This window comes from Pagrus major, chromosome 11, assembly GCF_040436345.1.
Source record: "Pagrus major chromosome 11, Pma_NU_1.0".
Classification (NCBI taxonomy): domain Eukaryota; kingdom Metazoa; phylum Chordata; class Actinopteri; order Spariformes; family Sparidae; genus Pagrus; species Pagrus major.
This window is the reverse complement of record NC_133225.1, coordinates 24,904,040-24,918,348: the sequence shown is the minus strand read 5'-3', so window position 1 is coordinate 24,918,348 and position 14,309 is coordinate 24,904,040. Positions and strand designations below refer to the sequence as shown.

Here is a 14,309-nt window from a genome sequence, read left to right as displayed (position 1 = left end):
TATTGCTATTTTTCAGTAAAAGTTCTACAGTAAGTACTTGTACTGAAGGTAGAACAACTAAGTAATTAATCTAGTGAACGTATATTGTCCACAAGACTAAAAGACAAAACAATGAGATACTTTAGTTCGCCCAGCAGTAAATGAACTGTTCCATTAGTAGCTTTAGCCTCTACCAGCTAATATAATTGCTCTAGCTATTGATTGATTGGGAATATAACGTTAGCAATAAACTGAGCACAAAAAGCAAAATAAATGAATCCATAAACTCAAAGAGTACCTACAGATAATTCACCAACAAAGGTATTTGAGGATTAAATAAAAGATGTGCTTTCTCACAGATCTGACACAATGGTGGATGTAACAGCATCAGTAACACCTGAAGCTGATGGTGGTAGAATACAAAGAGAAATCTCTGGTCATTTTCAACATGTGAGGTGCTGAAGCTCGAGTGCTTCTGTTGGTTCTAAAGAAACTGTCAGCACTGCTGACCCACGAATAAAGTCTGTTTGAAGAATTTCAAATTTTGTATTTTCTGAGCTTCTTTTTCTTTTGTTAATTTCTTTTGTTGTTTGTTGGAGCTTATTTTCAACTGTGTCTTCAACATCGCACAGAAATTCATACTTGGAAAAGTTAAAGTAATGAGGGTGGTGATTTGCTGTTTCGGATGTAACAATATCAGTTAAACTGCCAAACAATTGAGCCAGGTGTCATTGCCATAGCAACAGACTGAAACTGATGGTGGTAGAATACAAAGAGGAACATTCAAGTTATATTTTTCTCTGGCTGCCATCTTCATTAATGAAGTGAAGTCACCTCATAGTCAGCGAGTGTGTTTCCTTTAAGATAAGATGATCCTGTATTAGTCCCACTATGGGGAAATTTACATTATTACAGCAGCAAAGGGGACAGCAAAGATTGAGAGCATCAGTTAAAACAGTAAAAAAGCAATAAGAACAATATAAATACATAAATTTACACCAATGCACTTTGAGATGCTGCCTCATCAGTACTTAATTTTTGTATTTTACAGACACAGACGAACACTTCTTGGATTGTGAAAAACAACCAGTGAGGTGCTGAAGCTAAAGGCTCTTCTATTATTTCTGAAGAAGTTAGAATTTAGCATTTTTGCACTTCTCTTTTTTCTTGTTGGTTTCTTTTGCTGTTGTTGTTGTTGTTGTTGTTAGTTTAAGCCTCTTTTTCTAACTGCGTCTTCAACATCAAAATGAAATTCAGACTTGGAAGAAGTTAAAGTTATGAGAGAGGCAATTTGCTTTGTGCTAACATAATCTCCCAATATTGTGCTTGTTATGAACCAGAAGGCCGTGTGCTGTAAATGACTGATGGATTGGTCGTCTGACTAATAATTCTGCCTGCGTCTGCCTGTTGAGATGATGATTGATTCAGGCATTAGTTGAAGCAGAATTTATATAAAAGAAAATCACAAAGTGAAGCACTGATTGATGTTTTGTTGTTTGTCTGTGATTTTTTTTTTAAGGGAAGTACGGGCGTCACGCCAGCCTGCCGTTCCTCAGACCTCCTCTCACCACAGCTCTGCTCACACTGGGAAAAGCACACCAGGTCACTATAACACCAACATCTGTGTGTAGTTTGTATGTTGACGTGTCTGCTACAATAATCTCCGTTTTTCCTTTACCTTTCAGAATGCTATGCTTGGTAATGGACTAGTCCTCCAGAATCTTTTGCATATGCAGCTCGCACAACAGCAGCTTCTTCACATCAAAGACAAACGCATCAGCAGTGTAAGACACCTGTTTGTGTTGGTATGTGTGTGAGTGTGTGTTTGATAATTTGCATAGGTTAGCCGTGAGGGTTAAAGTAGCAGCTGTGGGCATGTGCATATGTGCCCTTACATTTTCATCTTCAGCACGTTATGCATAATGACGCTGAACAACCCCCAACCTAATTGCCTCTCTTCTGTTCTAAAGGCAGACCTCGAGGTGTTGAAATCTCCCTCCACAGTTCGATTTGCATATTTTAAAATGTCTCTGTTGTTTTCTTTAATTGCCGAAGTGAAAGTTAAAAGTCACTGAGACGGATGTTTGCGGTATTTGATGTTATTTCAGAAACAGGATGATAACAATTCAGAATCCAGAGAAGGAAATAATCTGTATATTTTCTTTCTCTCTCTTTTGACCCTCCACTTCCTAAACTTTTTTATTTGCTCTGCATTTTCATTTCTTTTAATCATCGTTTTCTGTGGCTTTCCGAACAATGTACTCTAAGAATCGTAAAGTGCAGAGGGGAATGTTAAAAAAGGAAAAAGATACACTTGCGTATGTTAATGTATAATACTTGGACAGACACTGCTACAGGCGACGCGGCTGTTTTCATTACTTGCATTCATAAAATTGTGCGTCTGTGTTACAGAACACAGATGATGAGTTTCTACCACAGTCTGCCTCATCTTTTCTCCAATCTCTTTTTCTCTCTCCTTTCTTTTACATAATGCTCCTCCATCCTCCTCCTCCTTCACAGGTCTCCAGTCTGCTTGGAGACCCGTCCAGGCTGCTGATGCAGAAAGCTTTGTCCCTGCGGCCTCCAGGCCTGGTGCCTCTCGGGAAAGGCCTCCTGGGAGACTCGCCTACAGGTGAGCAGGGCCGAGTATCAGTACACCGTTTCCAAATGACTTGTAATTACTGTGAACGGATGAGACCTACAGCCCGTCTCTCATGGGTGTTTTTGTAAATGCTGTGTTTATCAAATTGGTTTTCTTCTTTTCTGTCATCTGCTATGACTGCAACTTATTAATTAATGCTGCACTCTGCTTCTGTTCTGTAAATGAATCTTCCGCACAGTTGTAAAACAGCACGTAAGACTTTGTGTAAAGGGATCAAAATCAAGGCTGCTAGCTGCTTTAAAATGAATGTGGTAATGATTCATTACTTGTAAAATAATTTAGGTTTAACTTGGATGTGTTGCTTTTTCAAGCACAATCTTTAAAAGATCATAAAAACCAAGTGTTAAACACCTTTTGATATTATAAGCATATTTTCAGAGGTATTTCTCACTGCTGCACAGAGGACTTATTCCTCATGATGAAAGTCTGAGTTTCTTGCTCTATGTTAAGCAGTATTTCTGAACAATAACTGGTGTTAAAAAGTGGATGAACACAGAAGAAGATATTTAAAGGACATATAATTAACCTTCAATCATAATATGTTGATGTCAGGTGAGAGGGTTTCCCCTCTGCAGGTTCCTGAATGTCTCACATTACTGTACAACACATCCTCCGGGAAGCTGCAGCGCATTTACAATTCAAATCCCCAGCTGAGAAAAGCTGTGCTGTTTTAAATGGAAATGATATATCACAGACTGTAAGTGCACAAACGCAAGCAGTTGTGTGTATGCTTGCTGATGCAGTTATGTGTGCGCGTGTGTGTTCCTCTTTGATTGTGTGTATGAGTTTGCAATTTTGTGTGTGTCTCTGTAACGCGAGGCTTTTATCAGTGCATGTGTTTGCTGGGATTGTTAGCTTAAGGCTTGTTAGAGCGGGTTCTTTTATTGTGCTGTGGAGGCCATTTGTCACAGCAATATTGGATTTATAATAAGTGTGATTGTGTAAGTGTGTGTGTGCTCACCTTTGTTGTGTGTGCGCAAATTTAAATGATGTGTGCTCATGTTTTCACATCTGTGTATGTTTTTGTGCTTGTGTATATGTATGTGTGTACATATTTGTGTTTATTAAACCCCGGAGTGAGTGAAATATGGGGAGTGTGGAGCAAAGCGCCGCGCTGTAAATAAATATGATAAGTGATGATGTATGAGCTGCTCTCTAATATTACAACTGGTTCTACAGAGACAGAGACGGCTGGAGGCTGAGCTCTCAGCCTCCAGCCGTCTGAGTGATTCGTCTCTGTCCAGAGGAGACGGAGACACTGATGGTCATCAGTAAAAAACATTTCTCGTGTTTATCTGGCATCTTTCCTCCCCTTGCTTTCATATCCCTTTACTTCATTTCCCTTTCTTTACTTTGATCCTCTGTACTGTGTCTTGTGCTCCATATTTGCTTTCATTGATTTTTTCTCGTTTCCTTTTTTCTTTCCTCGCCTCCCTTTACTTTTCATTCCTTGCTTTTCCTTCACTGTTTCTGTCTTTATTCCCTCCCCTTTTCTTTGTTTTCTATTTCTTTTTGTTTCCTTTAATCTGATTTCCTTTTCTTTTCTTTCCTCTCCGTTCTGTGCTTCTATGATGTACTTTGTCTCCTTTCCTTATCTTTACTTTGTATCTTATTGTTTCTTTTTCTTTCCTTTTCTTTCCTCTTTCATTTCCTTTCCTTAATTTTGCTTTCCTTTATTTCCTCCTGTTCCTTTCCTCTGTTTTCCATCTTTTCCTTTCCCTTCCTTCTCTTTTGTTGACTTTCTTCTCCCCATGTTGTCTGTCTGTTTTCCTGTCCTTAATTTTCCTGTTCTTCTTTTTTCCTTTATGATCATTTCCTTACCTTACCTTAACTTTCCTATCCTTTGCTTTCCTGACCTGTCCTATAATTTCCTCTCCTTCTACTTCCCTTCCCGTGCCTCTATGTTGTATCTTCCTTTCCTTAACTTTACTTTTTACTTTTTTGTTTCCTTTTCTTTCCTCTATTCTTCCCTATTTCCTTTCCTTTCCTTTCCTTAATTTTCATTTTCTTCCACTTTCCTTTCCTGTTCTTTCCTGTCCTTTCCTCTCGTCTTACAGAGTTGAGCCAGGAGTCAGTGCCATCGTCTACCCACAATGCCACAGTAGTGGTATCAGCAGCAGGTGTGATGCCGTACCTCCAGGGTCGAGCTGGAGGAGGAGAACAAAACACCCACACTATCTCCACAACCCCCTCTGCCTCTTCCTCCTCCTCTTCTTCCTCTTCCACCGTCTGTGACAGGCAGCCAGCTCCTCCTGGGACCATGGTGAGCTCCCATCCCCAGGGACAGAGCTACTCCTTGGGTATAAGTAACTCAGGCCTTGGCCCGCCTCCACCCAATCCCCATGGAGGAGTTTATACATCAACAGGCCAGCACAACAGCTCAGATGGCTGCCCCCTGGCCAACATGGTGAGCACAGTGAACACAACCCACACACACATAACCCCACTCTCTCACTTCACTTTTGCATCCTGCATTATTCTCTGCATGTGTCATCATCTGTCTCTGAACCTCTGTTGTTGATGGAAAATTAACTGACGACTATTTTGATAATCATCTAATAAAAACAGTAAATTTACTATGTAGACTTTTGGTTTGACAAAATAAGGAGGACTCCAGAAATGCAACCGTTCCCCGCCTTAGTTACTGTTGCTATGTAACAATGGGTCCTTTTATTGATTTTATTCTTTTATTTTTCTCTATTTTTGCATTACTTTTCCTCTCTGTCTTTTTCTGTGATTGTGCCTGTTTTAGGGCTTTTATTGCTTTTACTTGCGATGACTCATACTGTCTCTTTGTGTTGTTACATTTTCTGTTCTGCCTTTTTGTACTAACTCACCTTAGACGAGGCTTCCTTGTGTCCGGCTCGACTGTTGAGTGTTTATTCTGTAATATCTGCTTCTCATTTCTAGCCAGTGGCCTGTGATTTCAGCTGCAGCTAGCTAGCTAATATGCTAATTGTTAGCCTATTTCATGAGTTTAACATCTATGTTTTCAGATGACTCTTGTGGACGCCTATTCATTCCTAAGTAAGCCCTAGTGGGTCTCAACCTTATTCAAAACACATATGTACAAACAGCCTCCGTCCCTGAAGGGCTCTTCCCATGATGCACTTCTGTCTCACCCAGTATGAGGCCTTCTGTCAGCCTGCCTACTTGCCTGTCGTGCACACTCTTAATCCCCGTCTCTTTTCGTGCTTCTCCACGTCTCTTTGACTAGGACTGGTTTAGATAAAGCACTGCTATGCTAACATAATCATCCATAATGATTCAGCGTACAGAGATAATCACAGCGCTGAAGTTCTTCAGGGAACTGATTCCAGTCCCAGCGCCGTCTTCTCTAAAGTCTCTTTAATGGAGGCAAAGTGTAATTAACAGCGAGTACAATCCTCTCAGGTTTCCACAGCCTGTACAGCATTTCAACAGAATCTTTCAACATTAAAACCCTTAATGTTGAGCTTGGTATGTTGCTGTGTTGCAGCACAGGCCAAAATGTTGTTTTTGCAACCTTACATGTAACACAAATCCAGGTTATGAGTGAGGATATAAAATAATTTAAAGAGGTGGTTCAGAAGTTGGAGAGCAGGTTCACCAGTGTTTGAATTTTCTGTAAACCTCACAAAATTCCCGGAGACTGAAGTTTTTTTTCGTTTGACCTGCAACACTTGCTAATTGCACTGTGAATTATAGCAGTTAAATCTGTTTCTCTCTCTTCAGGTCAATAGTGGTCAGAGCTCTCTGTTGGGTGATCCTCCTAAAGAAGTCAGACTGCCCTCCAATCCTTACCTGAACCTGGCCAGTGTAATGCCAGGGGTGGTTCTGCAAGGTGAGCACGAACACACAACAAATGAAGGCATACACTTTTTCTCTCATCCTATTATTTGTGCAATCAGTAGTTTTAAACTAGTTCTTTAAGTACTATTGACCATATCAATTTCTCTGTTTATACATAGTAAAGTGCTCACTCCACTAGTGTAAAGATGCTCACTGAGTTGAAGATGATTTTTTAACTAATTGTTTGTACAAGAAACAACAAACATGACATATTAATAAATGCTTTAACCTAACAGCAAGGATAGTTTACAAGGAAGTAAATAACTGAGTAACTTAGTAATTTGAACAGCAGTGAATATACAGATGTCACAGTACAATTACAATGTACAGCTCCACCAACCAACCAACCTACCTACCTACCCACCCACCCTCACCTTAAATCAGATAAAATCATTTTTTATTTATATAACTTTATAAATAATAAGCTTTACAATCTGTACAGTAAACAGCACCCTGTGTCCTTAGACCCTTGCTTTGAGTAAGGAAAACCTTGCCATATTGGGAAAAAAACAAAAATTTTAACAGGGAAAAAAGTCACAGAGGAGGGATCCATCTCCCAGAACAGACAGACATGCAATAGACATGTAACAAATTATATTGATAGAATGTCTGATACAAGTAAATTATATGTAATTTAAATAAAGAGTGTAGATCCAGGAGGACGACCATCGTCAAGTGGTGCCCGAGCCACACATCCTCCACTCCACCTTGCAGACCCTCCTGGAGCATAATCACTCATCCGACATCAGTCTGCATGTTCAGTGTGTTAAACAGCTGTAGTTCTGCACAGCAGTGCTGAATATACTGCTACTGTGTCATACTATCGCCTCTGCAAAGCAGCTGTCACAAGCTGAGTGAAGATTGTTTGGTTTATACTGAAGATGATCTTTTAAGAAGGGGATCATGCTCCACGAGTGTTTAACTGTTTATCTAAACGGACTACAGTTGCCATGAAGGCGCTCACTCACAACTTCCGTAGAGTCAAGTTCAAGGGCATCAGCAGATACATTTCTGTCAGAGTATTCCTTTGAGATTATTTCTGATCAATGTTAAGCCTGTATTACTGTGATTATCAACAGTGTTATCTCACTAATTGTTCCTCCTCTGCTGCTCAGGCTCAGTGGGGAGTAAAGCCCAGGGAGGACAGCCCGGCTCCGGGGTGTACGGCAGCACAGTTGCTCCCGTCGTCTCCCAGGGCTCCGGCTCCTTCACCCACAGCGCGGCAGCTACAACCACAGCTCCATACAGCACTGATACCTCCACTGACTACAGCCAATACAACCAGGCCTACACACAGGTACTGTGTCGCATACAGACTCACAATACAGTGATACAAGTGAAGGAATATGTTGATAGATGACATGGGCGTGGGTCTCTTTCTCAGCCTAAAATGTGAGAGGGTGTGAATAGATGATCGATGGACAGATACATAATGAGTGGATGGATGAGCTCAGCAGTGACAGAGTGAGCTGTAACTATGGGCGGCAGGGAGGTGGAAGAGATGAGGATGGTTATGGATATTTGGACAGACAGAATGAGAGAGGATTTGGCAGAGAGCGCTGTGTCTTTCCATCTGTCCCTACTCCCTTCCTCTGTCTTAACGCTCCACTCTGAACAAGTCATGGATCCTCCCTGCTGGCTGTTTGTCTGCATCTCTCTCTTTTTTCTCTCTCTGTTTTTCTCGCCTGCAGTTGTGCCTCCTCCAGCAGCAAGTGACATATCTGATATTTGCAGTGCGATACCAACCCAATTTTAAATGTTAATTACAATCTACCCATCCAAACAAATGAATCATGATTAGATAACCAATAAAACGCTCTGTTTAATTTGTCTGAAACGACGAGACAAAGGAGGGGAACAGGGAGAGCCGTCGGCACAGACAATAGTTAATGAATGAGAATTCAAGGAGGCAAGAAAACATCAGTAAAGACAAGAAGAACAAACAGGCAGCTGCTTTATAACTTTGTGTGTGTGTGTGTGTGTGTGTGTGTGTGTGTGTGTGTGTGTGTGTGTGTGTGTGTGTGCGTGTGCGTGTGCGTGTGCGTGTGCGTGTGCGTGTGCGTGTGCGTGTGCGTGTGACATAGGAGGCCATGCAGCAGTGGTACCAGCACTACCAAGCAGCACAAGCTCACACCTACAGCACTGCTGCTCCACAGGACGGCACAGCCACAGACTACAGCAAGGAGCACACACAGGTAACACACACATTTTTGACTGTGTGTACAAAATTATGGCTCATCATATTTTGTGTTAATGTTTTTTTTCCAAAGAGAAGGAGATTAGTTGAAATATGTTTTTATTGTGTTCTGTGTTTATGTTGACCAATCAAGGAGCTCTACAGCATTTATAAAATATCATTCTTGTGTTCCAGGCTCCACCAGTGTCGACCTATGGGGATTACAGTTCCTACATGCAGGCAGTCACTCAGTACTATTCCCAGCCTGCAGCAGCCAACCAGGCCTACGCCACCAAGGTACACACACACACACACACACACACACACACACACACACACACACACAGACCATTCATAACCCTCAAACAGCTGTTTAAAGAAACAAAAACACAAAAGCTAAAATGTCATCACACTTAAAGGGACAGCTCACCCCAAAATCAAAAATAAATATTTTTCCTCTTAACTTCAGTGTTACTTATGCATTGAGATTATTTTGGTGTGAGGTGTAGAGGGTTTAGGAGAGATGTCTGCCTTCTCTGGAATATAATGGAACTAGATGTCACTCTTGTGGTGCTCAAAGCGCCAACAAAATACATACAAATACATTTTAAAAACTCAAGAGAAATGTTGCTTTACAGAAATCATGAACTGACTACTAAAGATAACAGACCTGGTTGTGAGCCCTTTCATGTAGGAGCTATTTTCTTTCTGTGTCACCGCACAGATGGAAGTGTGCATCTATTCCTCAGCTCTGCCAAGGAGTGCAATATTTATGTTTACATCCCGCGCTGTCACAAGCACAAGCCTCTCATCCATGAGTGGACGCTTCCTTCTGCGCATTCAAATGGTTGGCAAGTGAAGTTTAGTAGAAAGAAAATAGTGGCAGCTCGCTCCATAATCAATCCAGATGGATAAATAGCATTACATGTAAGAGGATTTTGGGGTGAACTGTCCCTTTTATGGTCTCAACTCAAATGACACACAAACACTCGCTCATAAAGAGTTCTTACATGCACTCACTTCAGTTATCTGCATGCTTCAGTTAAGTTAAAGAGCCCAGCATGTGCCTTGGTCTTTTTTTAATACCCAGATGAAACGAGCCAAGAGGCTCAAGGAAGGCCCACAAAAAGCACGCTGCACCCTTATTAGATATGGAAGGCGCAACATTGATGGCTTTATTCAGACATGACAGCACAAAGTGGCAAAAAATAATCAGTTTGAGACAATAAATCACAACTTTGTTGGCAGAAGTTATTAAATCCAGCATACAAATAGCTAATTATTTCTTCATCAGGATTTGATCAATGATACCTGACGGGCTCCGTACAAAACAGGAGCTCTATAAAACCCAACCTGAATATCTGAGTCAAACAACTTCCTGACCTGCATACGTAGTGTAACCGATCCAGAGCAGCAGGCCTCAGAGCAGCGTGCTGGTATTTACATGCAGTTTGTCCACATGTTTATTTGCAGTGCGTGACCTCTCCATGTGACACTGACACCCTGTTAGAGGGAACGCATCACTCAGCACCCAGCAGCTGACAACAGACATCTCCACTTCTAGGCCTATCTGCTGGTGTGTGTGTGTGTGTGTGTGTGTGTGTGTGTGTGTGTGTGTGTGTGTGTGTGTGTGTGTGTGTGTGTGTGTGTGTGTGTGTGTGTGTGTGTGTGTGTGTGTGTGTGTGTGTGTGTGTGTGTGTGTGTGTTTGCTTGAGGGTGCAGCCATTGATCTCGCAGTGTGGCAGATTTGCATTCTGGTTGACTGAGCTCAGTGTTGGTGGAGAAACTGATATCTTGGAGAGAACGATATGATGGAGGTTCTTCCTGGCATGAAACAGACCTGAAATATGTTGACATTTTGGCTGGTTGTCCTAAGGGAAAAAGAACAAGCTTGTCCAACAGCAGTCGGGGGATAAAAATGTGATCCTGGCCGAGGGTGTCCTCTGCAGACATCAGTGTGTCTCATAGTAGCCACTAGGGGGCAGAAAGGTTGACATGAACGAATAAATGGATAAAAAAAGAGTGAAATCATGAACATGCCACCCAAACTGTATCATTCAACCCCCTTGTTTCACTGTTTGTGTGTGTGTCTTCTAGGAGGTAGATGTGTGTAAGCCTCTTGGAGTCTCTCTGCACGCCGTCAGTAACGGCGCCGCCCCTCCACCGGCCGTCCTCCCAGCTGCTGCCGTGCTCCCAGCCTACAGCACCCTGCCTTTAATGCCCGGCTTCCTTGGGGCGCCACACCCGGCGGCAGCCGCGCCAAACCCTGTCACGCACGCACACACTGCCGCCACTGACTGGAACACCTACTACTATGTGAGTAGAGAATCTTCATTTTCTCATTCAGGATGTAACACTTTGGTTATTTTACAGGTCTGCAAATTTCATGGTAAGTAGATGTAATTTTGCGTTATTATTATCCCTGAATTACCACAATAATTACCCCATAATGTATTGAAAATTACCCCAACATGATTTAATTTTAATCATCTGCTATTTTCCAATAAGCAGATAATAAATAGCTGATCATTTTTTTAATACATTTCCAGGAAACTTTCAGTAGATCAGTCCAACTTTGAAACTTTGTAGCTCCTTCACAATCAAAGACCTGTCAATGAAAATATTTTTCATGTAAAGCAGCAACAGGAAGTGCTGTTTTATGTTTGAAGTTTCCTGGAAATTACCAGCTATTTATGAAGCGCTTGTTGGAAAATAGCTAAATTCATCAAATACTAAAGGGGCTAACCCTTTCAATAAATTTAGAGGTAATTATCGTGGTAATTTCAAGGAAATTTCAAATACGTTGCTCAGTCCTTACCACCTACTTACAATCAAATTTCCACACTGTAAGATGAAGTGGTACCAGCTCTTTTACTACATCTGTGGATGAAGCGAGAGAAAATGTCTGCTTGCCTTTTTCACAGTTTTTTCACCCATTTTTTTCCATTTTGAAGTGACTGTCTCCAGTGAGCGCGCTCAGCTCGGGCGACAAAATCCAAACATTTCATTTTGCAGCTAACTACTTCAGTGTTTCCCATATTACTTCTGATATTAGTGGACAGTGTTAGGTGTTTACAGTGGGGAGATGAGGGAGAGGATCACTGCTCAGCTTGTTGAATTTGAAGTAATAATTCAGAAGAACCACTATTGAATGGATTTATGTTTAATAATGCTTCTACAAAGGCCAAGACAATATAATAAATATTAGTACAGATGATTATCTTACACATCTGTTACTCTGTAGTGTTTGAGGCATAACACTGTTGTGTGCAATAACTTGTAACAATCTGATGCCCCGGCACTATCTGACTATTTCCGCAACAATGCAACCAGAACTACACATCCCCTCAGTTTATGAGGGTGCAAATGCAACCCACTGCTGGAAAGCTTTGATTCTTTCTTTTTTATTCAACCCATTTTTTATTTGGATGTGTCTCACATCCTCTTTTACAACAGAAACATTTCCACAAAGATTGACATTGTCCTTTAAAATTAGTAAAACTATTATATTGTTATTATTATTATTATTATTTTTAAGGCCCTATATATCAGAACAATTCAACAGGAAGATATGTCTAAAATACATTTTAAAAAATTGAAATCATAACAACATTGAAAATAACCAGCGTAACTAATACCAACATATCACAGTAAAACTAAACATGGGTTATATATAAATTCACCTTACATACACAGTCCCAGTGTTCCCCCAATATTTCTAATAATTGCTAACCACTCAGGTTCCTTTTAGAGCCATCTTATTGCAAATGATTTCTTTGCATTTATCATATCTGTAATAAATACATCTTTTTCCTACTGTGAATTACAACCGGTTTCATCCCAAGAATTGCTATCCGAGGGTCCCTTACCAATTCAACATCTGGAAAGATTAAGTTAGATTCTTGTGATCTGATTCATGCATTTCAAGACAAAACGACAACAGCAGGTACAATCAACAAACAACCAACATCACAAACAAACATAAAATCTCTTACGAAGTTTGAACTACTCGCGATGAAGCGTCTCGGTCTTCCACTGGTCCACAGAACTGAAACAAAAACTGTCTTACATTCCCAAAGATCCCGATTTGTGGATATTAACAAGATAACTGCAGTCTAAGCTTTAGATTGCCTCACTTGACCCAATAGGACTGTTCTGTTTGAGGAAAAAAAATCAGTGTAACCTTTCCAAAGAGCCCCTGTAGCTCCTTCACAATAAGCTCTATGAGGAAGTGGTCTGTCAATGAAAAGACCTTCATGTAAAGCAGCAACAGGAAGTGTTCATTGCATCACCAGCTGCAAGCTTTAGTTATGAAATTGTGACTGCAGATAGAAGAATAGACGGATTATTATATTATAGTTAAAGCCTTGATGTCTGGTGTTTCCTGTACATTTAATCATATTTTGAGCCCTACAGTGTGTACACAGCCGCAGCACTATCAACAACGACATCCTCATACAGGTTGTGAGATGACAAACAGGATAAGAAAGCAGTGAGAAAAATTCTGTTCATTTTTTCAGACTTTCCATCAGTTACTTGGTAATGTGACCTATTCAGGTGTCCAAAAATTACTCTTTGATTGAACTGCTCACAACTCCATGACATGCACAGTTAAAGGCTGTAAAATCAATTGAGAGAAGAGAAGGAGGAAAGGACTCAGAGTGCACTGCGCGAGCAGACAGGATCCAGACGGCTGAGCAAAGCCTCGTCTCCAGGAAGATTTACATTTGTTTGTACAGACAGCCTCTGTGGCCCCGTCTCACCGAAGACCTTTAAACTGTTAAACCTAAAACACACATAAACACAGGATGTTTGCATTGTTGTCAAAATCCACAACTAGTGACATTTATTTTCGTTTATCTTTAGTCTTTTTGTCGATCAATGTATTGATGAAAACATCCTGTAGACATTCAGTTTCTCATGTGTTTCATAGATCATTTAATACAGTTTAATACAGTGAGCATGTACACATTTAACTTTCAGGGTAGGGTGACCTTTTTTTTAATTAACATTCAATAAACAGATGTATTGAAGCTCATATAGGGTAATCCACACAAGAAGCAAAAGCAAACAGTAGTACATGCCCAAAAATAAGAACAATCCTGGTACTAGTACTACCTGGTACTATTTTTGGTATATGGCACCAAAAATATTTAAGATTATATGCTTGGGTGGGGAAAAAGAAAGGCCCCTTTATGTTGAAGTGTTTGATTTGCAGCATTAAATGAAGTTAAATCCATGAAACTTTAATTTATGGAAGTGGAAAATCTCTCTTTATTGGAACAATAAAAAACATGTCATTAAACATGTCATTAAAATGACAACAATACAAACATAAAGTTGGGGATATTTCTTAATCAAAAAAACAGAAGATAGGAAATAACAAGTGAACAGAAATACATAAGTTGCATTAAAACAGAGAAGAATAATATGAGAGGAAGAAAATACAAAATTCAGGAAGTGCATTTAATTTTATCCCAAATTAGGAATGTTTCCGAGGCTTCCTGCTAGAATACATGTAGGATTTAGTGGAATCTAGTGGTCAGGTTGCAGATTGCAACCAACTGAACACCCCTCACCTCATCCTCCCTTACAGTGGCTGCTAAAAGTGCGATAAAACACAAAAAGCCCTCTTTAGAGCCAGCGTCTGGTTTGCTGGTT

General features: G+C 40.5%; 1 protein-coding gene across 1 annotated transcript in view; it reads left to right on the top strand.

Annotated features, from left to right (window-relative positions):
- The window catches only part of raver2 (ribonucleoprotein, PTB-binding 2), a 94,844-nt gene that overhangs the window by 78,090 nt on the left and 2,445 nt on the right, over nt 1–14,309 (top strand). Inside the window, exons 7-15 of the mRNA XM_073476943.1 lie at nt 1,499–1,581; nt 1,665–1,763; nt 2,500–2,611; nt 4,699–5,048; nt 6,356–6,464; nt 7,588–7,769; nt 8,557–8,667; nt 8,844–8,945; nt 10,746–10,964. Coding sequence (XP_073333044.1) covers nt 1,499–1,581; nt 1,665–1,763; nt 2,500–2,611; nt 4,699–5,048; nt 6,356–6,464; nt 7,588–7,769; nt 8,557–8,667; nt 8,844–8,945; nt 10,746–10,964 — 1,367 coding nt within the window. The remainder of the gene's footprint in view (nt 1–1,498; nt 1,582–1,664; nt 1,764–2,499; nt 2,612–4,698; nt 5,049–6,355; nt 6,465–7,587; nt 7,770–8,556; nt 8,668–8,843; nt 8,946–10,745; nt 10,965–14,309) is intronic.